The sequence below is a fragment of the Balaenoptera physalus genome, assembly GCF_965194825.1.
Source record: "Balaenoptera physalus genome assembly, chromosome: 3".
NCBI lineage: Eukaryota > Metazoa > Chordata > Mammalia > Artiodactyla > Balaenopteridae > Balaenoptera > Balaenoptera physalus.
In genome coordinates, this window is record NC_138890.1 from 44683013 (window position 1) to 44708462 (window position 25450).

General features: G+C 43.4%; 1 protein-coding gene across 2 annotated transcripts in view; it reads left to right on the top strand.

Moving 5' to 3' along the window:
- TIMD4 (T cell immunoglobulin and mucin domain containing 4) overlaps nucleotides 1-25450 on the top strand; it is a 69625-nt gene that overhangs the window by 39214 nt on the left and 4961 nt on the right. For both annotated transcript variants that reach the window (XM_082453937.1, XM_082453936.1), the window contains exons 2-5: nucleotides 2099-2440; nucleotides 4994-5260; nucleotides 6883-6966; nucleotides 8055-8135. In XM_082453937.1, the coding sequence (XP_082310063.1) occupies nucleotides 2161-2440; nucleotides 4994-5260; nucleotides 6883-6966; nucleotides 8055-8135 (712 nt within the window). In that variant the 5' untranslated portion in view covers nucleotides 2099-2160. The remainder of the gene's footprint in view (nucleotides 1-2098; nucleotides 2441-4993; nucleotides 5261-6882; nucleotides 6967-8054; nucleotides 8136-25450) is intronic.

Sequence of the window (25450 nt, forward strand, 5' to 3'; positions counted from 1 at the left end):
CAGGATACATGCCCAGTAGTGGGATTGCTGGGTCATATGGTAGTTCTATTTTTAGTTTTTTAAGGAACCTCCATACTGTTCTCCATAGTGGCTATATCAATTTACATCCCCACCAACAGTGTATGAGGGTTCCCTTTTCTCCACACCCTCTCCAGCATTTATTGTTTGTAATGATGGCCATTCTGACCTGTGTGAGACGATATCGTATTGTAGTTTTGATTTGCATTTCTCTAATGATTAATGACGTTGAGCATTCTTCCATGTGTTTGTTGCCTTTGCCAGTTTTTCTATCGAGTCTTTCCTTATTGAGTAGTAGGATGCCTCTTTCTATACTGCGATACTTGGGATAATAGACTGTTGGATCTCCAGTAGAAATAATTGTGTCCCACATTTTTTATTAATTTACCAAATACTCATAGGAACAAGCTCATATTTTAGAAGTCATTGGTTTTTGGTGCATGTGTTCTACATTGCTATCACAGCTGAGGTTGAAGACAATTTTTTTTTCCCTGGCTTCATGGCGGGCAAAATGGGCTTCCACAGCATGTACAATCTGTGAAACATCTCCATTGTGGCAAAGTAAAGAGAGGATGAGTTTAGGGAAGGCTCCAGGCGGGTCTGAGTTTGGAATGACCTTTCATCATGAGAGCAAACTTTGCAAAACCCAGCAAGTACATCATTTGGCTTACTACCTGGGCAACTACTAGGGCTCATGCTCACCTTCTCCCAGAGAAGGATAGCTGGAAGTTGCTGACGCCTAGGGTCAGGGAGGAACACGGTGCTACTGGCCATGTCTTACACAACTTAGCCAACGGTGTTAACAGAGTTAGTGAACGGAGAGTCTTACTGGAGGGTACCTTGAAGAAAACAATGAGCAAAGAGATATGGGGATATATGTATATGTATACCTGATTCACTTGTTATAAAGCAGAAACTAACACACCATTGTAAAGCAATTATACTCCAATGAAGATGTTTAAAAAAATAAAAAAAAAAAAAAGGATCTAGGTACTCAAGAAGGAGCAGGATGTCATCCTGACACTCTGGAGCTATAGCCTGCCTGGCTCTCCTCTCAATAGCATGGTTTGATTGAGAACAATCACTGATGCTCAATTAAATCAGAGGGCTTAACATTTGCAGCAGTGAAAAACTTTCACAGATTCTCAGAGATGAAAGTTATCTTAGAAGAGGCTGTCCAGTGGTCCTCAAACAGAGTGGGTGGTCAGTGACCTCAGAACGACCTGGAGACCTTGGTTATGTACATTTCCATGGGCCTTGGCCTCTGAGATTCTGACTCAGGGTTGGGCAAGAAAATAGGTATTTTTAGCAAGCTCCCCAGGCCATGCTGATGAGCTGCTGAAGTTGGGAAACACAGATACTTCATTTTAAAAATGGTGCTATGTTCTATTTCATATAGCTAACATGGTCAACCTAATCACCAGCATCTTTATGTCACAGCTGCCATTCCAAAGAATTCCTGTGATTCCTTTCCAGTTCTAACATTAAAAAAAAAAAATCCACAAACTCCACCTAAGTTCACATTCTCTAACAACAAACAAATGGTCCAGAGCGATTAATTTCTATCTCCAATACTAAAAGGAGATGAGGACAATGGGATATAGTTCAACAGCCTGTCTCCCTGCCATAGCAACACTCTGGGGTGGAAGACAGACAGAGACCCATTGGAGGCATTCAAGTCAGTAGTAGGTGATCACTGCCTATTAAGATACACTGGGTAGAGTGCTGTTTTGGACCTGTTTATATGAGTTAGTGGAATTGGATTAAAGGGTCAGGATTTTCCATGGAGAATTTATTGTTTTATTGAATGGTACTCAAGGTCAGAGTTTTTTTAATCAGTAAATCTGCTGTGGAGATGTGTTCAGAGACTCAGGCGGTCAGCTGTTTCCACTTGAGGGATGGAGGGGTGTGGAGTTAGGAGCTTAGCAGCAGCGAAGGGCAGGCCAGAATTTGAGCTAAAGAAACATATACACTACGACCCTCTTCATCTTCCTGGAAGCATCTAGCTGCACAATCCCTGTAGAGCACATTTGAGAGATTTCAGTACCTCACAACCTAGTTTTCTCATCTTTCCTCACAGCTCCAGCTGCATCAGAGATTGTCGTGAGAGCGTTTTTGGGTCAGTCGGTGACTTTGCCCTGTATGTACTCATCCTGGTCTCCTAACAGCAACATCATGTGCTGGGGCAAAGGCCAGTGTCCCAACTCCAAATGCAATGACGAGCTTCTCTACACCGATGGGACAAGGGTGGTCTCGAGGAAGTCGCCAAAATACCAACTTCTGGGGAATATCCGGAGAGGGGATATCTCCTTGACCATCTTCAACACCAACGAAGGTGACAGTGGTGTGTACTGCTGCCGCATAGAGGTGCCTGGCTGGTTCAACGATGTGAAGAAGAACATCCGCCTGGAGCTGAGGAGAGGTGAGCACACAGGGGCTGTGTCTATGGATGGAGAGGTTCACGAGTCACGGGTCCTAGAGTCAGTGGGTGGTATGTGGAGAGGCTGAAGCTGCTTAAGCAATGAGTGGGCAGATTAAATCTGAGACATGTTGACGACTAGAGGAGCCACAGTCTGGAGCAGATGCCTGTGAGAGCCAAAAATCCCACAGAAATGAGTGAGGGGTAGAGGGTGGGGGGTAGGGAAGGGAACCAGTGAAATTCAGGGTCACTCTGAAGAGGGCAGCTGCTTCTTCTCTAGGGAATTGCAGAAACTTGGGCCCAGTGCTTTCAGATCTCCCAGTTATTATGTGAAGTATATTGATTTTTGCATGTTGGCAAAGATTTCAAAATTTAAAAAAACATCGGATGAACGAGATAAAATGTGTTGTTCATGGATCGGCTTCAGCCCATAAGCCCAACTTCCAGCAGAGGGGAAAGGGCAGGGGATTTGGAGATAGTCATAGCAGTTTTCAGGTGATCTTTCTTTCTGTTACTATCAGTTGCTTTTGATGAAATTTGAAATATGGTGGAACTCATAAAGATTTTTTTTTAATAAATTTATTTTATTTATTTATTTTTGGCTGTGTTGGGTCTTCGTTGCTGTGTGTGGGCTTTCTCTAGTTGCGTTGAGCGGGGGCTGCTCCTCCTTGCGGTGTGTGGGCTTCTCACAGCGGTGGCTTCTCTTGTTGCGGAGCACGGGCTCTAGGCCCGCGGGCTTCAGTAGTTGTGGCTCGCAGGCTCTAGAGTGCAGCCTCAGTAGTTGTGGCACACGGGCTTAGTTGCTCTGCGACCTGTGGGGTCTTCCTGGACCGAGGCTCGAACCCATGTCCCCTGCATTGGCAGGCAGATTCCTAACCACTGTGCCACCAGGAAAGCCCCAACTCATAAAGATCTGAGCTGCATGGAGTGCAGCCTATGGTTGAATTATGTGAACAATAACCACCGTTCCTGCTGGTCTGGAATGGAGCCTCTCCACTTGAGCTCTGTGCTCAGCCTGCACCAAGGACTGAGGATTCCTGGGCTCTGTTGTAACTGGACTGACATCTCGGAAGGCAGGTTCTGGCTAGTCATGCAAGTAAGAAGCTTCTCCAGTGACTCTCATGTGCTGTAAAATTTGAGAACAACTGATGTGGTTGCTTCTAATTAGAGAACTTTCACAAGCATATATGAACGTATATTTTTTATATACTAAATATATATATATTTAGTATATTTTTCTCTCAAAGCAACTTTGTGAGATAGAGGTATCATTAGGATTTGTGGAAGTTAAATGATGCCAATCCAAGTCTTTGCTTTTCAAGCCTGATATAACCAGCTCTTATGCTATAAAATATTGGTTGATATCAGTACTCTATGAGGACATTTCTAAGTTCACTTGAAACTAATGATGTCTTTCTGGTCCATTAGAGTTAGTGGAAATTTGGCATATTTAAGAGAGGGTGGTATCTGTAGAATAACTGTGGCTAATGAACTCAGATTCAAATGTTTAGGGGGTGAGTGGTTTTGGTATGAACCCATCTTTAATATCTGAAAGAGACTTACATTTTCACCCTATGTTACACTCTTTGGACTCGCTCTCTTTAGATTTTAATTTTTATTGTAGAAAGAACACCTAGCATGAGTTCTACCCTCTTCATGAATTTTCAAGTGTACAACATACTATTGTTAACTATGGGTACAATGTGTGCAGCAAATTGCTAGAGCTTATTCATCTTGCTTGACTGAAATGTTACGTTTGGGCTCACTTTTGATGGGATCATTCATTTACTCATTCATGCCATGTTTTTGGAACACCTACTATGTACCAGACACTGTCATAGGTATTAGATATGTAGCAGAGAACAAAATAAATACCAGCCATTCCCTCGTGGAGCTTACAGTGTACTAGGAGAAACAGACATTCCATAATAATCAACAGATAAATGTGTAGTTAGGAAATGCAACAAACGCTATGAAGGTCAAGTATGAGTGTGCAAAAAACACTGTTATTGTCAAATGCGGATGACCTCCTTGCAGAAGCGTCCTTTTAGCTGAGACATGAGGGTTAAAGAGGAGTCCATCTAAGGAAGAGAGAGTCTATGAAGCAGTAGGTACAAAGTCCCTCAGAGGGAAGGTCACTAATACTGTGGAAAAACTGAAGAAAGGCCAGTGGGCTGGGCAAAAGTGAGGAGAATAGAGTGGAGGCCTGAGGTGGGAAAGAAAGAGCAGATCAGGTGGGGCCCTGAGGGTGAGGTTGGGGGTTGTGTCTTCATCTTAAGGGCAAGGAGAACCCAGTAAAAAAGTTTAGGTAGGGGACTGACATAATTAGATTTGTCATTTTCAAAGATTACTCTGGCCAGTGTGTGAAGAACAGGTTGGAAAGGCCAGGACTAGAGTTAAGAAACCCACTTCTCATGGGCATTTTAGTGGTCCAGGCTCGTGGGCTGGGTGAGGTAGCAGAAAGGCAGAGAAATGGACTGATGCCGGCTATATCTGTAGTGTTTCCCTCTTCCTCTGTCTCCACTTGGCACCAGACGTATCTTCTATTGGGTACAGGTCCCACGACCATGCGCTCAACAACCACCCGTCGCCCAACCACCACCACCACCGCCGCCGTGACGACAACCACAGCTGTGCTTCCAACAACCACAGTCGTGCCTACACCTGACCTGCCAGACACACCACCGCTTCAGATGAGAACCACTGCTGCACTCCCCACCACGGCAGCCGCATGCCCTCTGACAACACGGGGCTCCCTTCATGAGGAAGACACGATACTTCTGACCCTTGAGCCTTCCACAGAAGGGCCCATCCTCACTGCAGGTGCCTGGTTCAACGGGCCATTCTTTCCCTTCTGCTGGTCAGATGCACCTTGGATCCCTTGGAAGAGGGTTCTCCTGCTGAATGGGGCAGCCCAGCAATTTGCTCTTAGGTCTATGTGTGTGTGTGTGTCTGTGTATGAGTTTGCCAGGTCTGTCATAACAAATTCCACAGACTGGGTGGCTTAAACAACAAAAGTTTACTTTCTCACAGTTCTGGAGGCTAGAAGTCTGAGATCAAGGTGTCAGCAGGGTTGGTTTCTTCCGAGGCCTTTCTCCTTGACTTCTAGACGGCCGTCCTCTCCCTGTGTCCTCACATGGTCTTCCTCCTTTGTGTGTTTGTGTTCTAATCTCCTCTTTTTGTAAGAACACCAGTGATATTCGATCAGGGCCCATCCATATAACATCATTTTTACCTTAATTACCTCTTTAAAGGCACTATCTCCAAATACAGTCACATTCCAAGCTACTTGGGGTTAGGGCTTCAATGTATGAATTTTCGGGTAGGGCTGGGGCGGGGGTGGGAGGGGACCACACTATTCATCCCATAACTGTGTGTGTGTGTGTATAGTTTCATTAAATTGTTCCTTTTCATTGTTTTATGATTTCCTTTTTTGTTGCGCTTTTTTTCCCTTTGTGCTTTTGAAAAGTCAGCATTTTTGGTTCTCCAGTTGACCTCCCAGAAGTCTTGGAGACACTTAGTAAAGAACCAGGAAATGTCACCCTGGGTCAGACACCAGTTCCATCCTGCCGGGGCTTAAGTCCCTAGTCAGGCGTTAGAGATTGGTTGAGGAAAGGCCTCCAGAGGCCTTAAAATATCCCTTGATGAACTGGTTCTACCTTTTCTTTCTTTCTTTCTTTCTTTTTCTTTCTTTCTTTCTTTCTTTCTTTCTTTCTTTCTTTCTTTCTTTCTTTCTTTCTTTCTTTCTTTCTTTCTTTCTTTCTTTCTTTCTTTCTTTCTTTCTTTCTTCCTTCCTTCCTTCCTCCCTCCCTTCCTTCCTTCCTTCCTTTCTCCCTTTCTTCCTTCCTCCCTTCCTTCCTTCCTTCCTTCCTTCCTTCCTTCCTTCCTCTCTTTCTTTCTCTCTCTTTCTCTCTCTCTCTAGCTCCCTCCCTACTTTCCTTCCTTCTTTCATCCTGAATCCTTTTTCATCCTACATCTTGGAACTCTCACTGAATTACTAGCTCCATTAATTATGGGGGCTTATCAAAGCTCCCACCACGTTTCACCCTCTGATTCTGAGGTAAGAATATTAGAAAAGAATCATGAGATAGCTTGAAAGCTTAGGCATTTCAGCTGCCTCAATAAGGCCTGGATTAATTTAAACCACTTTACAGTATCGAATTGGCTAATTCCATTATACTCTGTGTAGTCGCCTAAGGTCCATGAACCCTAAGCCAATTTTTATATGTATTTTTTTATTCCTTTGGTCTTTAAAATAATCATCTTAGAATACTACATTTGCAGTTTTTCCCCTGGATTCTAAAAATTACTTACAATCCTTGGAAGAAAAACTGAAATAAACTTAGAAAACTACAAAGACAACTATAAGAATAGCCCCAAATCCCACCACTCAGCACAAACACCTATTTTTAGCTGCCTTTTATCAAACTTTTTTTCTCTTCCAGAATCAGAAACCGTCCCTCTCCCTAGGACCTCTCAGAGAAGCACTGAGGCGACTTCTGCAGACACTGCCTTGCTCACATCCAAAGGTATGTGGCCGGGGTTCTCTCTTTTTCTTTCCTCACCCCTTAGACGGAGGGAAACACTGAATAGAGTGTCACCAAGTCAGATGGCTAGAGATGACTGTTGGGTCCTGTGTGCCATGAAGGCCACCTGGGACAAATTGGTATCAATACCGCATTTGTGGCTCATTCCTCCCTATGGATTTGAGAGAGGGAGAGAGACCCATTGACCTTGATTTGTTTGTGCAGTTCTCCACGGTAGCACAGCTCTAGAATATCTGCCTCTCCACTCTGGGCTGGGTGGTGCTTGGCTAGCTCATCCCCCAATTCCAAGCATGCCGGTCTTCTGTGCTGAAACCCCAGAGGGTGTGCTCACTTGACTCTTTGGCTCTTTATAGTGGAGAGAGAGTTCTTTCACTCATTTGTCCTTTCATCCATCCAGCCAGACTTCTTTAGGTATTTACTAGTGCCCAGGGGCAGAGAACACCCTGAAAATAATTCACAACCTTGCAGGTGCTAGAGGGGCCTGCCTGGGCTTGGTTATCAGTTGTACTACTTCCCCCTGGGGGTCTCTGCCCTCCATTGTGTAACTTCATGCATATAAAATTTGGATGAGTGCCTGGCACGTTAGTAAGCATGCAAAAGGTAGCTGTTACCTTAGTGGAGCTTATAATCAAGCAGAGGAAAACAGACATCTATGAGGTAAATAAATCAATGCTTGTGATAGTAGAGTATAGGGGGGCAGTAAGATAGAGTGGTTCATGTGTGCGTTCTGGTGTCACACTGCCTGGGTACAAATTGTGCCTCTTCTCTGCTGTGTGACTTCGGGAAAGTTCCTTAATCTCTCTGGGCCTTGGCTTCCTAACTGGTCAAATGGGAATAATGAAGCATTTACCCTGTGTCTCTTTCTGAGGATTAAGTGAGAGAATGCAGGTAGATGACTTAGAACAGCGTCTGGCATGTACTAAATGCTCAGTAAACATTAGCCCTTTTTTTTAATGACAGAAGTCAGTTTAGGGGAAGAGTGCCCCCCCCCACCCCTCCACCTCCCTGCAAAATAGGAAGACAGGCATCTACCTAAGTTTGTTTTCTCCTTTCCTTTGTATTTTTTCCAGGGTCTACAAGTTGGGTTCTCCAGTCAACACACCAGGCATGGATGCGGGAAGCGAGTGACTCGGTGATTTCTCAGCCAAGAGGTAGGGGGGTTGTGCTCCTGTGAGTGGCTTGCCTTTGGACTTGGGAACAATCTGTCAACTGCCTGCTTTTCTTGGAATTCTGCTCTTTTGATTGCACTGTGGCCACATCCTACATACTCTTGCCAGCTGAGATGAAAGTGAAGCCATCAGTGTTGGCTCCATCCCTTCTCTGCCTCATTTCTGAAAACCCGCTGTTGGGATCTGAAGCTAGGAATGCTAGTAGGAAAAGCAACCATTCATCTTTCAAAACGTTACTAATTTATTTTAAATTATGCAAATAGTACACCAGTGTATTTTTTGTTAGGGATACATTTTTTTAAAGCTATTTATTTATTTTTATTTATTTGGTTGCTCTGGGTCTTAGGTGCAGCGGGTATACTCCTTAGTTGCAGCTCACCGGCTCCTTAGTTGTGGCATGCATGTAGGATCTAGTTCCCTGACCAGGGATGGAACCCGCGCTCTCTGCATTGGGACCATGGAGTCTTAACCACTGTGCCACCAGGGAAGTCCCTAGGGATACATTTTTAAAAAGTAGAAAAAAACATTCTCTTTGACTCCCTGTCTTTAATCCCAGTTCCTCCCCTGAGTTAATCACTGATATTAGTTGAAGATGATCATTCTTCAGATCTTTTTTCTATTCCCTTATGAGTGGGTATAGATATAGAAATATACAGTTGTGTTTTGTGTGTGGATTTTTTTTTTAAATGCTATCATATTGTGTGCAGCCTTCTGCGTTTTTATTCACCTAACATTATACATTGGACCACTTTCTTTTTTGGTCCATGTAGATCTCCATCACTGTGTTAAATTGCTGTATAGTATTTTCTACTATGGGTACTTACGGTATCCATTCCCCACTGAGGGGCACTAAGGTTGTTGCAAAGCTTCACATCATAAATATTCTGCAGTGAGGATCCTTATAGGTGTGTCCTTAGTGTTCATGCAAGCGTTTCTTTAGCTAGGGTGGTGGCCAAGAAGCAGAAATGCTAGGTTCAAAGAATTGTGTGCTTTTATTTTTTTATAAATTTATTTATTTATTTATATTTTATTTTTGGCTACGTTGGGTCTTCATTGCTGCGCACGAGCTTTCTCTAGCTGCGATGAGCAGGGGCTACTCTTTGTAGTGGTGCGTGGGCTTCTCATTGCGGTGGCTTCTCTGGTTGCAGAGCACGGGCTCTAGGCATATGGGCTTCAGTAGTTGTGGCGTGCGGGCTCAGTAGCTGTGGCTTGCGGGCTCTAGAGTGCAGGCTCAGTAGTTGTGGCGCACGGGCTTATTTGCTCCGCGGCATGTGGGATCTTCCCAGACCAGGGCTCGAACCTGTATCCCCTGCATTGGCAGGCGGATTCTTCACCACTGCGCCACCAGGGAAGTCTGAAATGTGTGCTTCTAAATTTTATAGCTATTACAAAATTGTCCTCTGGAAAGGCTGTGCTAATTTATCTTCCCACCCACAGAGTATCTGCTTTCCCATGTCCTCCCTACACTCGATATAACCATTTGTTTAATTTTTTTCAATCTCCCGAGAAAAAAATGTCATCTCATTCTTCTGTTGTTCTGATTAACAGAGAGTTGGAGTGTCTTTCTCTATGTTTATTAGCCAGAAAACAGCCATCCTTTAACTCTGTGAAGGAGGCAATGTAACATCACTGACAAAGGCTCGGAAGATGGAATTGGAGGGTCCAGACAAGAGTGAGCGGAAGGGAGATAGGTTTTGCAGGAAGACTCTAAATCAAGATGAAATGCAAGGGTGATCTCACGTTGCAAAGCTTTGGCACGCACTAACTCACACAGTGGGAGGACGGGAAACCTGGACTGGATGTTGATAACAAGGTGCCAGTGATCCAAACCTTCTTTGTCCATGGGATGCGGTAGGGTGGGGGCCTATTTTCTGGCAGAAGAGAAGGTAGCAACTAGAAAAGTGACAAAGGATGGGCAACGAGTTTTCAAAATGTTTCATTTATTCCACTTAAATCTTGGACTATTTTACACTGAATTACAAGGGAACAGAAGGTCATCTGATGTTTTACCGTCTTTTATAATATCCCTGATAATTTCATTTCACTCCTGCTTGATAAATCCTGGGAGAGAGAACACTTATGCCCATACCCATAGGCGGCACTCCTGAAGAGGAGCTGGTTATAGGAAGGTCTGTCAGTCTCTGTGTAACATCTATTCGTTGTGGAAGAAGCCAGGGTTTATTGAGCACATATCATGTGCCAGCATGGGGTCAACTGTTCTCCTGGGCCACTTAATTCAACCCCTCTTACCAGATGCTCCAATCTCTATTTGTCATAGCTTTTTCAAGGCCACACAGCTGTTGGGTGCCAGATCCAGGAAGTCTAGCTCTGATTCCATACTCTTAGGTATTATTTTATTTTGCCTTACCTTCCAGTTTGAAATAAAATATCATGCTCTTGTCATTTACCATCCTTTTTTTCCATCGGTTTTTGTAATGAAACATTTATAATACATACTGAGGATTTAGCTAGGTGTTAGGTGCTGTATAAGGGTTTTAACTTCTATTGTTTTATTTAAATCTAACAGTGACCTTCTAGCCAGGTATAGGTATTATCCCCATTTTACAGATAAAGAAATGGAGGGTCAGGGAGTTTATTAGAGAAGCTAACACCTACTGAGGTCTGTCTTTGTTTCAACACTCTTCATTTTACATACATTACCTCATTTGATTTTTCACAAAATCCTATGAGATAGATACCATTATCACCTCCATTTTAGAGTCCATGAATGTTACATATCTTGTCTGGTAGATGATGGACCTGGATTTAATCCTTCTCTGCTCAACTCTGATGCCATTCTGACCCCTTGCTAGGCTGCCCCCGCCCCATCTACCCTCTGGAAGCACTTAGAGAATAAAACTACTTCTTCATTTGCATAAAAATGCTTTCAACCCATTTCAGAGAACCTACATGCTTCTGTGGGCTTTTTCTTACCTTGGCTAAATATTCCCAATTCCTTCCTCATGTCTTCATGTAATTTTTGGATGGCCAGGCTTCCATGGTTAAGGGCTGCTTTTAATTGTTCAAGTGGATCTTGCTACAATTATTGTTCCCTAAAACTAGCATTACCTGGAATGGCAATTCTTTACCTCCTCTCTTTGGCTGCCTGGAACAGAGTTCAGAGATGTGGAGTGATTTGCCCAAGATCACACAGCAGTGCAGAGAGAGAGGTGGGATCACACCCAGTTTCCAGGGATATTATTAAAATGTGTACATGGACTCCTAAATGGAGTTGTCTGTGGATGAACTTGGCGGGGGGACAAGAACCCCCCTGAAATTTTATACATATATATATATATATATATATATATATATATATATATATATATATATATAGTTGTGTGTGTATATGTGCACACACATTTTCCTGGGGAAAAAGTATAGAACTTTTATTAGATTCTCCAAGAATTCTGTAAAGCTCCAAATGATTAGGAACCATAATTCAAACACAAACAACAATAACAACAATAAAAATTCTCATAAGTTTCTTCCCCCCAGCTAAAGGCAGTCTGTTAGGGGAATACGAACTCTTACGCCTCTAGGTAGCTGGGAACTCAAATCAGTCCCTCTAGCCTGAGGATTAATTTCATTTCTTGCTTGGCTGCAGGAATGTGTGAAATGGTCCCAAATTGCTCCCTAGTGACCCAACATCTCTATTGGGTAAGGACTCTGAAGCTAGGGTGAGGAGACCCACATCACCATGTCATTTCCTAAATAAAATCGGGTGGCTTGGGATTAAATCCTCTGCAGATTATGTCTCAGCCTCACTTTTAGTGCCTCAGTAACATCCCAAATCCTTTTTTTCTAGTCCTTTCTCCTCACATTCTTCTCGGTAGCCTGAGGTGGGGGTTAAAAGACCTCATTTGGGGAATGTGAAGGCTCAGGGTTATATATCAGCTCTAACGTTTTATGCTTTATTTTTTTCTTTTAGAATCTCAGGTTCTTGTTCTAGCCTTTTTGAAATCTCAGTTTCCTCAAAATGTACAATGGAGGTAATAGTACATGGTTCATAGGGCTGTTAAGTGAGGCAATGCATTAGAAAAATGTCTGGTCCATAATTACTGGCTAGTAAATGACAGTCCTCGTGATAGATTCTGATCCCCTCTGCTCGCTGCATCTCTGCTGATCTTCCTACTCACACATCTTCATTCTCTGGCCAGGCCGGCTGGGGAGCAAGAGGTCACATCTACCAGCTGCCAGCTGAGTCACTTCCTTCCAAATACAGAGACACTTTTTTTTTTTTCTGATTTCAAAACATATTAAAGAGCTACAGTAATTAAAACAGTATGGCACTGGCACAAAGACAGACATACAGTAGAGAATAAACCCTCACATACATGGCAGAGACACTTTTTGGTTTTATGATTTTTTTTAACTGCTAATTGCACCAGGAAAACAGCCGATGAGTGGCAAAATTGCAAACTTGGGGAAGTGACGAAAGCTTTTTAAAAAATCTCATGGCAGTCATTCTCGACTCACTATTAAAATAAATCTGATTCTGAAAGCTTTTCACTGGCTGCTTATTACATGGCTCTATGGAACTCTCAGTTATGGGTTTTGTTCCTCTGGTGGACATCTTTAATCTTCTGATGACTCTCAGTTGTTTTGTCCTTCTCACATCACTCAATCTAGGGAGGCTTCACTCTATAATTTAGGCTCAGGAATCAAGCTTTCTTGAAAAAGAGCTGTGGTCGAGTTTGCCATGCAAGGGCTTCCTGATTTGTATTATTTATTTGATTAGACACCTCCAAGTATGTATCTCCTGCTCCGGTGCCCTTCTCTGCTTTGAAGGTGTTTGGTCTGCAGACATCACCTGAAGAAGCCCTTGCAAGGGTGTCAAATCCTCACCTCCACTCTGTGGCTGCCTAGAAATGGAGCTCAGAGATGTGGAGTGACTTTTCTGAGATCACACAGTGAGGCAGAGGGAGAGCTGAGACTCTTACACGGGTTTCAGAGGTTTTAAATTTGGGCCTGTGAACTCTTGGGGAGGTGTTGTCAGTGGAAAACTGATAGGAAATTGAGGCCCAGCAAAGGCCAGCGAGTTGAGAGAGGGCTTGTAGTGATAGGGAGGCTGCTGAGACCAGAGGCCAGTTCTCCTGATCCCACGTACAGTTAACCTTTGTCCCAAGACTATCAGCCACTATCTCTCAACAGAGGTTCCCTGAGGGCAGATTTTCCTATTTGCTCCTCAAGTATTAGGATTCACTTTTTCTCAGCCCCCAGGTGGATCATTATACTCATCAACAGCATGAAGTCCAAGCTGTGAAATAATTTCAAATTTAATGCCCCCAAATATGCATGAGGACTTGGCTGTCAGCCCAGGAAAACTGGAAAAAAAATGAACATTGCTCTGGTAATAGTCATAATTTCCTTTTTTGAGAGTCTTACAGTAGCATTTTCTCCATCCCAGGGTTGGATGGTGGGGGAGTGGGGATGGGGTGCTTTTAGGAGTTCTTGTTCTCTTACTGTATCTTTCTGTTTTGCAAAACCAGCCCAAGCTTCATGGTCCAGAGCAAGCTGGCCTTGCCATGGAATCAAAGGATTCTCAGAGGGAAAAGTGGTTGGAGATGAGATTTTATATCCTTACCTTGGCATTTGGTTTGGATACATGGAAATAGGTCACATGGTATTTGGTAAAGGCCTCTCAAATCTGTCATTCATTAAACATGGCTTACCTGGGTGCTTCCCTGTGCAGGGCCCAGAACATATAAAAATGAGGAAGTCTTGACCTCTGTTCTTAAAGGGGTGCGATAGACAGGCTTGTGTAGAGCAAACAATTATCCAGTGAGCTTGGTTTTGGGATAGAAGTATGAAAAGGTGCCCTGGGGGCCCAAAGAAGAGAGAGAAGGATTCTAACTTGGAAAGAAAGGCCAGGATGATTTCACTCAATGATCCTTGAATTGGTTCTTCATGGATGAGAACATCTCATTGAGCAGAGAAGGGTGAACAGGCAGGGAGAACAGCATGAGCAGAAATAGGGGGACTTATAATAGCATGAAATCTTTGGCTATTGTTTAAGAGTCTAGTTTAATCTAATGGAGACAGGAAGCTAGGAGTGACCTAGGTTCTTAAAGGACTTGATTGATGGGCTGAAGAATTTAGATTTCATTCCAGGGTCACACGGATCCAGTCATGTTTTTGGAGTCGGGAATGGCATTTTCAGCTCTGTTTTAGGAAAAATTGCTCTGGCAAGAGTGTGGAAGATGTATTCGAGGGGAGTAAGGCTGGAGGCAGAGAGCCTCCTGCAATAACTCAGGCAGGAGGTGAGTGTCTCGACTAGGATGATGGCAGCAGTGACAGCAGCAAAGGGACAGAGTCAGAGCCATTTAGGACTTTGAACTGAGAGGACTTGGTGACTGGAGTAATAAGGAAGGATGACTGATTCTCCACACTTGGGAGATCAGCTCGATGTGATGGATTCACTGGTAAAGGAATCCCAGGAGGAAGAGTGAAATTTATTTGGGTGATCTTGACTTTGACGTGCCCCTGGGAAATGTCTAACAGGCTGTTGGAAATGTGGGGCTGGGCGGACTTACGGATGCCTCGGTGGGGATTGGGTGTCTGATGATTGGCACCTCCTGTGATCAAAGAATCATTACTGTGCTGAATAAGGAGTTGCCCCTATGCCAAAACTTTCATACGTACTATCTCATGAGGGAGAGTTCAGGCCTATCAATATAATATGACAGTTACTGAGTGCTTATTATAGGACAGGGCTGGGCTCCATGCTTTCAGTGCATTATCTCATCATGAGGCATCGTCCAGATCTGTGAGGAAGATTCTATTATTGCATTCGTTGTAAAGGAGAAGAAACTGAGGTTTGCAGAGGTTAAGACATTTGCCAGAGTTGGAACCCCAGGTCTCTTGGCTCTTGAAAATTAGCTCTTAAACACTTGATTCTATTGTCTCATTAGCAGAGGGTGTCATTGAAGCTCCTGTGGCATCGTCTGAAGATATTGTGGGAGAGGAAGGGTGGGATGAAGGCAGACACCCCACCTCCTTACAGGAACGACTCCATTGGGAGAGGGTGTAGTAGAGGCAGAAAAGCTGGCCCAGGGGGCCAGTTAGAGAGACAGCAGAGGTAGGAAGTGGTCCAGGAGACAAAGATTATGGAGTGTGTACTTAAATATGAGGGAATTCTAAATACCGGTCAGGTAGGATGTGGCATCTAGACAGGTGTCTGTGAACTGTGGCAGGAGGACCGCTAAGTGAACAGGGTGAGCATTGTGGATGGACACTCTGAAGTCCAACGCTGAGCGATTGTGAGAGAATAAATGCTAGGCATTCTTTCAAGGAGTTGGAGGGTGAATATTTAGAGGGGAGGCAGGGTAGAAGGAGGAGGCTAGTACTGTTATAGGAGGAGGGGGGGCCGTCAAAAATGGGAGAGGTAGGGTTTGGTCTAGAAATGGAGATAGGAGACAGGGGAGTTAGGTTGGCATAAATGAAGGTGGGAGAGCAATCAGATCTCACGCTGACCTCCCAGGGAGGTAGGAGAAGACTGGGGAACCAAGACCTTGAACTCGGAGATCATCCAGTCTGTCTATGCCAGACCTGGCCATGGGCTGGAACCACAGAGAGCTTAGTCAAAGCGTAGATGGCCCTACTCTATCCAAGACTTGCAGAATGAGGACCCCTGGGGTGGGTCCAAGAACCTGAAGCCCAGCCCTAGCCCCAGGAAGGCATTTAGGAATTGCTGGTGTAGTCGACTCTCCTTATTCTACACGGAAGGAAACTGAAGCAGAGAAGCACGAAAAAATTTCAAAGAGAAGAGGAAGTAAGTCCTACGTAGGACTCTCTTCTGGGTCCCAAATCAGAGCTCTTTCCCCTGCGCTACACTATTTCACTGAAGTCAAAATTGAGTCCTGTCAGAACTTGACACTTTCTGGGTCCTCAGTTGATCAAGGGCATAAAGAACTTGTAGGAGGAGTTGCCATTCTCAGTGCAAGTTTAGCAGAAGGAACAGACGAAGGCGGGGGAATGAAGCAAAGCTCATTTTCACTCACAAATGGCGTTGTTAGGAGGAAGGAAATTGGATGCAGTTGATTTCAAAGTCAGCATCTTTTGCGAGGCAGTAGCCTATTTGTTTTATCTTTCATGCCCGGTGCTGTTCGCAGGCTGGAATCAGTTGGTAGGCTGGCAGTCTGGGGATGAAGGAAAAGGACAAAAAGTGGATTCTCATGATGCTTCTCACAATAGTGTTACATCGATCAACCGTACAAATGCTTTTTTTTTTTCCATTAATAAAGTTGGGATTTAATCCGTGTAATTCTAGCATCTAACAGCTCTCCTTCAGAAAGGTCAACCAAATAAGACGAAAGAAAGTTGGCAAGCTTTAGGAGAGGCATGTCCATGGAAAGGCGAACAGAAAGTGAAAGTGAAGTAAGGTACCATCCACTGAAAACAGGACTCGGAGCTGGCCCTAAGGTGGGTCCTCACTAATGGTTACCCAGGTGAGCCGGGTGACCGCTCTGCAGACCAGAATGTCCCTCGGACGCCAAGTCAGGCGCTGGAGACATCTCCGGTTTCACAGGAGGGTAGGATCAATAGATAAACCTCAGTGAGCTCTGTGAGGACGTGAGGTAGCTGTTCTCCCCACTACAAACAAGTCAATGAATAAAGGTACCCATGCCCTTTGGCAAGAACCTACCCACACTTGTGGACTATTGACTCCTGTGATACCCAGAAGCAGAAGAGGGAAACAGAAGTGGAACTTGGAATCAGACATCACTGCTCTACCATTTACTGGCAATCAGCACTAGCTTTGCAGCCTTGGGCAAGATACGAGACCTCTCGGGGCTTCAGTTTCCTCCCCTTTCAATAATTCTGCCCAAGTTTATTTACCTCATAGGTTCATTTTGAAGTTCAAACGTGATAATAAATGTGAAAGTACTCTGTGCGTTTTTAGCTGCTTCCATCATGCTTAACATTGTCATCAATAATAATAATTTCTAGAATGTCTTTTCAGAAACTGTACCCACCTAGGCAGTGGAGGACTAGGGTTCCATTCCAACAGGACCACTTCCCACTGTGCCATGAAATAGCATGGTCAGGCACCCTCCAGCACTGATCTTTTCAGAGCAAGTGTATGTGAGCTCTTGGTACACTTCCCAAAGGCCACAGAGCCCAGAGGATAAGAGCTTGGGCTCTACAGGTAGGTAATCCTGCCTCTGAGGTTTGCTCTCTCCCTTCCTAGCTATGTCACTTGAGCCAGTTGCCTGACGTCTCTAGCCCACAGGACTCCCGCTGTGAGATGAGGACAGTAATGGTACCTAGTGCAGAATGCTCTGAGATCAAACATGGAAAACACTTTGCACTGTGCTGGCCATGGAGTAAGTGCTTGGTACATGGTATCCATTTATTATTGTTGTTGATAATCCAGAGGGTTCTTTGTGAAATGTGCACCTTGCCCCATCCCTCAATTAAAACATAGGGATCAGCTGGTGTGTGCAGAGCAGTGCTAGGCATTGCCCCTCAGAGAGGAGTCCAGTGGGGAAGGATTAGGGATGAGGTCTTGTCTGTGCTTCACCGAGACACGCAGAGATTGGCACGCGGCAGAAGTAGCCTGAGGTGGTGACTCTGGGCTGTCACAATGATGAGGACATTTGTGCTGCTGGGCATCCTTGGAGACAGTGGAAGGCTGAGACACAGTTTAGAACTGGGTGACTCTCAAACAATGGTGTTCTGAGTCTCTGGTTTCCTTCTGTTACCTCACCTGTGTAAGACGTGAAGTCATCGCATCATTCCTCCCCCTTTATGAACCACTTTGGGTGCCAACACAATTTGCTCTCTGGTTCCTTTCAAAGTTAAATGGACCCTACCCAATTATGCTCTTGGAGCTAAGGAACACCTGATTCATGTATGTAATGCTCTCTTGATTGATTGATTGAAGTGCATCTACTCTTTTTGATCATTCCACATCAAAAACATGCTGGGGTCTCCAAAATTTAAAGGAAGTATGTGAATTCAGTAAATGCCTGTTTCTGTTTTCAAAAGGTATTTTGAAATTCCAGAACTGCTTTAGTGCTGCCAGGTGAGGTCAGGAAGTATGGGTTCTGGTTACTTCCTTTGTTACTTATTACTGTGAAACCTTGAGCAAATGAAACTGTCTCTCTAGATTTTAATTTTTCTCTTGATTAAAAAAGGGAGTCAGAGGAGATAATTTTGAATTCCTTTCAAATCTAAAACATTCAGACTTTTGGATTCTTTTGCTGTTCTTTGGATTTTTAAGACCATACCACAAGTAAGCCACAAGGGGACAGCATAAGCCAGCTGCTACCTAGGAAAGGAAAGAAACTTCTCTGAAGGCTTGAAGTTCTGACTTTTAAAATTCTAGGTTGTGTTAAGATTGCATCATTGAATTGACTTATTTCAAAACTAAATTTGTTTTAAAAGTAGAGACCGATGAGCCCCAGTGTCTATGCATTCAGTGTTGAGTCAACATATGTAATATGAGTTTTAAAATGTACCCACTAAGAAGATAGTGCTCTTATTTCCAAGTGATTTCTGGCACGAAACCCATTGGTTAGAGAGTTCACATTTTCAAATAGGATTTTAATATGCTCTTTTTCTTTTCTCTCAGAGAGGTTACCATCATGATTTTTTGAGTCATTCCAAGTTGAGTTGAGTTCAGATTTCCTTTTATTGTCCATGTTACCTTGGATGAGTGATTTAAACTTTCAGCCTCAGTTTATACATCTGTAAAATGGGTTTTGTAAGCATTAAAGTGAAATAATTTACATGAAGTGCTCATCACTATGCCAGGCCTGTGATAGTGCTCAGTAAACTGATTCTGAGAGGGAAGTTCTAGGAGTTTTGAAGCACATTTCTGTTAATGGGCTGGAAACGGGCAATATTCAAAACAGATTCTTAATAGATTTTCTACCCTAAAAATTCAGTGCCATTCCAGAATTGCACAAAGCACATGGTTTTATTTGAGTAAGAGAGTGGGGTCCAGTCTACTCCCTCAGGAATAAAACCACCTTGAAGGGAAGTCTCTCAACACCCTCGGGTGTGAAGGTCTGAAGGTTTTCAAAATTGTACTCAGATAGAACACATTTAATTCCCTGACTCCATGGGCATTGTTTCTGCATGTGGACTCACTTACCAGTAGTCAGCAAACGTTTTCTGGGAAGGGCCAGATAATACATCTTCAGGCCTTACAAGCCGTGCTGTCTCTGTCATAGCTACTCAACCCTGCCCTAACACTGCAGGAGCAGCCGGAGATAACACACGTGCAAATGGTGTCTCTAGGCTTCAATAACACTGTACTGATGGACAATGAAATACAAAGTACCAGCAGTTTTCATGTGTTATGAGTTCTTCTGCTTCTTTTGATTTTTCCCCAACCATTTAAAAATCTAAAAAGGATTCTTGGCTCTGAGGCTGTGCAAAAACAGGCCAAGGCTGGATTTGGCCCCTAGGCTGTCATTTGCAGCCCTTGATCTATACCATCCAGATACCGGATGTGTTCTTTAGAAAGGGCAGATGTGAATTTATTTGGATAGGTTTGTTTTCCTGAGTGTACACTGAACATTGCCCCCTACCCTACTAGATGAGAAGCCCTCTGAAGGGAAAGATGGTGTTTTCATGCCGTACTGTTAACATTTAAACTTTATTTTTCATGTTACGAAATAAATACATGCTCTTGTAAAATAAAAAGTTAAAACACTATAAAGTTGAAGTTCCTTGTATTCCAAACATTCCACCCAGCCCCCGCCCCAAATGATTGAGATGAAGAGATAATACTGTAACAGTTTGGGCTATATCCTGTCAGGTCATTTTTTGTTCTTAATAGCATAGTCACATCTATTATTATTTTTCATAAAAATGTTCAAATTGTTTACAAAATCATTCTCTCTGTAGTCTTTTAAAACTTGCTTTAAAGTTCATTCAACATTTTTGTTCAAGTCTTTACTGCAAAGCTACTACGTGTCATGCATAGATTAGATTGAACTATATGAAATGGCTGATATTTAAACTAATTTTTAAAAAATTTCTATTTTGAAATAATTGTAGACTTCCACAAACTTGCAAAAATAGTACAGAGAGAGCTACACATTCCTCCAGCTTCCCTCAGTGGCAACATCTTACACTATTACGGTACATTATCAAAATGAAGAAATTTACATCAGTACAATACAATTAACTGGACTACAAATTCTACTCGGATTTCACCAGTTTTTATATGCACTCATTATTTAAAAAAACAAACCGTTTTTGAGCTTTAAAAATGACTAATATATATATCCTGTTACATCTTCATACCTCAGTACTCTTAGATCTTAGGAGGTGTCTTTTTCTAATAGCACCACAAAACCCTTCTTTGGCTGCGGGTGAATGAGTTTCTAACAGCTATCTTCAAAGTTTCACTTAGAATGTCACTGTGGCCTTGCTTCAGAGAAATGACACACCCCTAACAGTTTGCCCTTGACTAAGTCATCCTGCAGAGTTTCCAGTAATTAACACATGATACACGGAATATTTTAAAGTTTTCACATTTGAGAAAATTAGAAATCATACAAAAGTATTAATAAAAATAATTGAATTGCCTACAATATTTCCACTCAAAGTCAGGTGTATTTAGCCTGGATTTCTTTTTAGTTTTCTTTGGGGAACAAGAGGTATGCATGTGTTTGTATATATATTTTGAAGTATTTACATGTTCATTCCCTACACTAAGTATAGCTTTATATCCTTAAAAAAATTACTATGTAATGATAATTTTCTCAGGTCATTCAAATACTTTGTAAAAAGTTATCCAGAGATATAAAGGTTAAAAAAGACATAGGAGATCAGTTGGTAAAATAGCAGCATTTTCACATGAATGAACTGTGGCTCAGAGAGAGGAAATGTCTTGCCCAAGGTCACAGAGCCAGGAAGTCTGGGGGAAATACTTAGTGGTGGTAAAGCATGAGGGAGGCAAACTGACAGCCTCACTGTGCTCTGAGGTCTGGGGTTAATTTTTTACAGAAATTCCATTTTTCAGAGTACCCATGTATACCCAGAACTCAAGAGCCTAAAATTAAACCAGCAAGCCAATTTACTAATTTACAGTGAGAACTCTAGCTGCCGAGGGGTCCCTATTTTGGTTTTTTTTTTTTTTAATGTAAATACATTCTCACCTTGTAGGAAAATCTGATATTCATCAGAAGCATTGGTGAGTGCATGGACCTGGGAAAAGCGTGGTTAATCTTAAGATTCTTTTGTTGTTGTTCTTGCAATTTAACTAATTTTTTTTTAAGATAGATACTACACCTACATGACAAAACTACAAAGCGTACAAAAAACTTTTAAATAAAAAGGCAATCTTCCTTTCATCCCATGTGCCCATCCCCAGAGCCACTTTTGTCTTGGAAGATCTTGGAGGCCAGTGTCTCTGTGTTAGTTTTCTGTTGCTGTTATTACAAATTACCTGAACGGTAGTGGCTTAAAATAGCACAGATTAATCTTACAGTTCTGGAGGTCAGAAGTCCTAGAATCAAGGGGTTGGTGGGGCTGTATTCCTTCTGAATTGCCTGGGGGGGGGAATCAATTTCCTTGCCTTTTCCAGCTTTGGGGTGTCACTTGCTTTCTTTGGCTTTCAGCCCATTACCTCCATCTTTAAGTCAGCAACATAGGATCTTCAACTCTCTCTTTCTCTCTGACCTCTTCTTCCATCCTCACCTACCCAGCTTTGACATTTTGGCCTCCCTCTTATAAGGACCCTTGTGATTGCATTGGGTCCACTGGATAATGCAGGATAATCTTCCCATCTCAAGAGCCTTCACTTGATCGCATTGCAAAGTCTCTTTTGCCATACATATACATATCACAAATTCTGAAGATTAGACATGGACACCTTTGGGTTTCATTACTTCGTCTACCATAGTCTCCAAGTGACTCATTCTTCCTCTCTTGACCAGGCTAAAAATGTATTATTAGTGGTAAAACACTTATTGATAATTTGTTCAAATACACCTCCATACTAACATATACATGTTGGAATATATCCCTCCCGAATAAATGTTGCAAGGATTCAATTTAATTAAATGTAAACAGAAGCTCTCATTTTCCCCACTCCCAGTGGATGGCCTTGCACAGTCAAGGTGAGCGCTGAGCCCTCTCTGGAGACCATGGCTCTGGACCATCACTTTTCTAGATTCAATGCACATCATTATACTGAGCATTCCTTCTTGCCTCAGTGGAACATGCTATTTACGTGGTACAATTATGCTCGAACTCCAGTATAATAAGGTTGTTAAGAGCATAGGTGTTGATGTCAGTCAGACAGGTTCAAATTCTAGCTCCACCACCTACGGTCTGTTTGACCTTCATCACATCGCTCAACCCTCCGAACCTTAGTTTTTTCGGTGGCAATATGGGCTGACGCCTGCCCCATAGGGTTGTTCCTGAGGATTAAATGTTCAGTGGAATGCTAGTAATAATGTATTAGACTAATGCTCTTTGGAGCTTAATGCCAGGCCTTTCGATTCCATTTAGTCATCTTCTGTGTGCTCAGCACCCATTTCCTTCTTCTTTCTTAGGCTGGTTTCCCCCGTGGAAGGCCACTCTCATTCTTCATATGCCAATTTCCTTTAATACCTGTATCTGTTTCCCAGGGCTGCGGTAACAATTATCACCAACAAGGTGGCTTAAAACAAGAGAAAGTTATTCTCTCACAGTTCTGGAGGCTAGCCGTCTGAAATCCAGGTGTCAGCAGAGCCTTACTCTCTCAGAAGGCTCTAGAGGAGAATACTTCCTTGCCTCTTCCAGCTTCTGGTGCCGCAGGGATTCCTTGATTTACGGCAGCATCACTCCCATCTCTGCCTCCGTGTTCACATGACCTTCTCTGTGTGTGGCTCTGTGTGTCCTCTTCTGTGTCTGTAAAGGTACCAGCCATTGGATTTAGGATCATCCTAAATCTAGGATGATTTCATCTTAAGATCCTTAACTAATTACGTCTGTAAAGACCCTATTTCTAAATAAGGTTGCAATCTGAGGTTCTACTTGGACATGATTTGCGGGGGGCGGGCGTGGGGACAATATTCAACCCACTACAATTCCTCTCTCACAGAAGTGCTTTTCTTGCAAGTTCTGGGAGGCTCTGCCTTTGCCTGAACGTGCTCGTGGCAGCGTTCAGGGCCTTGAGAATGTAATGGCCAGCAGAACACAGGGGACATGGAAACCAATAGCCTGGACTTGTCTAACTCCTATCCCCCGGCCGCAGGCGTTGCTACTTTTCACAAGGAAGAAAAGCCAACCACCAATGTGTATTTCTTGTTGCTCTTTGGTGTATAACACTGCAGCCCTATGAGTACTTCCATTTGGGCTTCTGGCATTTTCAGAAGAAGGAGGAGGAGAAGGAGAAGAAAAAGTGCTGTCTGGTATCACTCAGCAGGGTTTGTGTTTGCAAAATGTGTCTCCCTTTAGACGACTCCCATTTAAAATACAGATTAGCTCTGACAGAAATGACCCAGGCTGGCTTTTCTCTTTGATGGTTTCAATTTCAGGCTTACCCATCACAAATGATTGTGATACAGCAGGATTTTGACAGAACAGGGTAGGAATTTTGAATACTTTCCTGCAGTTTCCAGCTCTAGGGGATAATAGCTGAGAGAAAAACAACATTAACTAAGTCGTAGGATATGAAAACATGCTGAATTTCCCCCTCTGAGTTTTATGCTCCTCGGCATTCAACAAGTCACTTTCCCTGTAGAACAAGTAAGCTCTCTTGTACCAAAGTATGAGCCTTACAAAACCTGTCACGTTTCTCCTTTTGCCTTGAGTGCAGAGAAGCTTGGGGGAAACAGCGATCAATTTCAATAATTATTACCCTAGCTATTTGTTACATTCCGGCCTCCTCTGTGTGTGGCTTTGTGTTCTGCTTCTGTGGGAAGGTTTTATTGCACATATGACGTTGTATCCCTCCTGGACATTCTCCCCTGCCCTGGCCCTGGGACACTGCTCTCACTCGCTGCTCCCTGCCCTGTTTCTTCTTCCTTCTCCTCCACCTCCTCTGCCTACCTTTTAAGTGCTAGGGTTTCTCAGGATTCCTGCTCCCCTCTTTCTCTGGACATGTAGCCCTTGGGTTTCTTACACACTCTGAGGTTTTTATCTGCCGCCTGGATCCTGATGACTCCCAAATCAGTATCTCCAGCTCCAACCTTTTCCCGAGTTTGATTCAGACTCAAATCAGTCAACTGCTTGTTACGCAAATAGGGTTTGCAGTGTCCCTCTGGTACCTGACGCTCAGCGACTCTAAATCTGAGCTCCTTGCCTTTCTGTCCCCTGCCTTGCTACGTCTGCTCTTCCCAGTCCTAGGGGGACAGTTCAGGCAATGGCCCACTTCCGCAAGGAGGAAACTTCAAGTTGTCTAAGACTCAGCTCTTTCTCACCCCACCTTCAATGTCCGTATCCTCTTGATCTCCCTCCTAAGCATTTCTGGAATCTGTCTCTCTCCCTTCACTTCCAGCTCTGAATTTCAGACCTGGAATCAGATAGATAGTAATCTCTTCTTGGCTGTTCTCTTATCCTCCTAACTGGATCATAACCTGCTTGAAACGTTTCTGTGGTTTCCCACTGCTTACAGAACTAAAGGGAGACTTAGCAGCATGAAACAAAAGGCCTTCCGTGACTGGTTCCTGCCCATCTCCATGCCATCCCCTGCCACCCCCCACTTCTCATTTTACACCTTCACAGACGCTTGCCAGTTGAATGGGACCCATCCTGTTTCATGTTTCCATAGCTTTGCTGATGTTCTTCTACCTAAAATGCCTTTACCATCTTGCTTTGTTCTTTGTTACACAACCTTAACTCAGTTCAGGTGTTAACTCGTTCAACAAACATTTACTGAGCACCAAGTATGTGCCAGGCAGTGTTGGAGTCCCACTGTTGGGCGGGCACGGAGGGACAGTGTCTTCATGGAGCTTAATTCTGATAGCACTCACTGAACTACCGTGGGGCTAAGTGCCTCTCCCTCTGCCCACCCTCCCCAGCAGCCTGTCCATCCTGCATCCTTACCTTTGGCCTGTTAGGCTGAAATAAGCTTCTGGTCTCCCTCCTCTAGTGTACTGTAAATTTCATGAGGGTGGGACCATGCCATATTCATCTCTGCATTCTTGGTGCCCAGAACCGTGCTTAGTACTTGGTAGATTCTCAGTATGGTTCCCTTATTGAACTCAGCTATCAGTTATAAATCCATGACTCCATGTCTCAGCTTAAATTTCACATTCTCAAGGATGTGACCCTCTAGAACCGGTCAGCCATCCTTATGATGTACCTCTGACACCTTATACTATTTCTTCCCAGAATTTTGCACA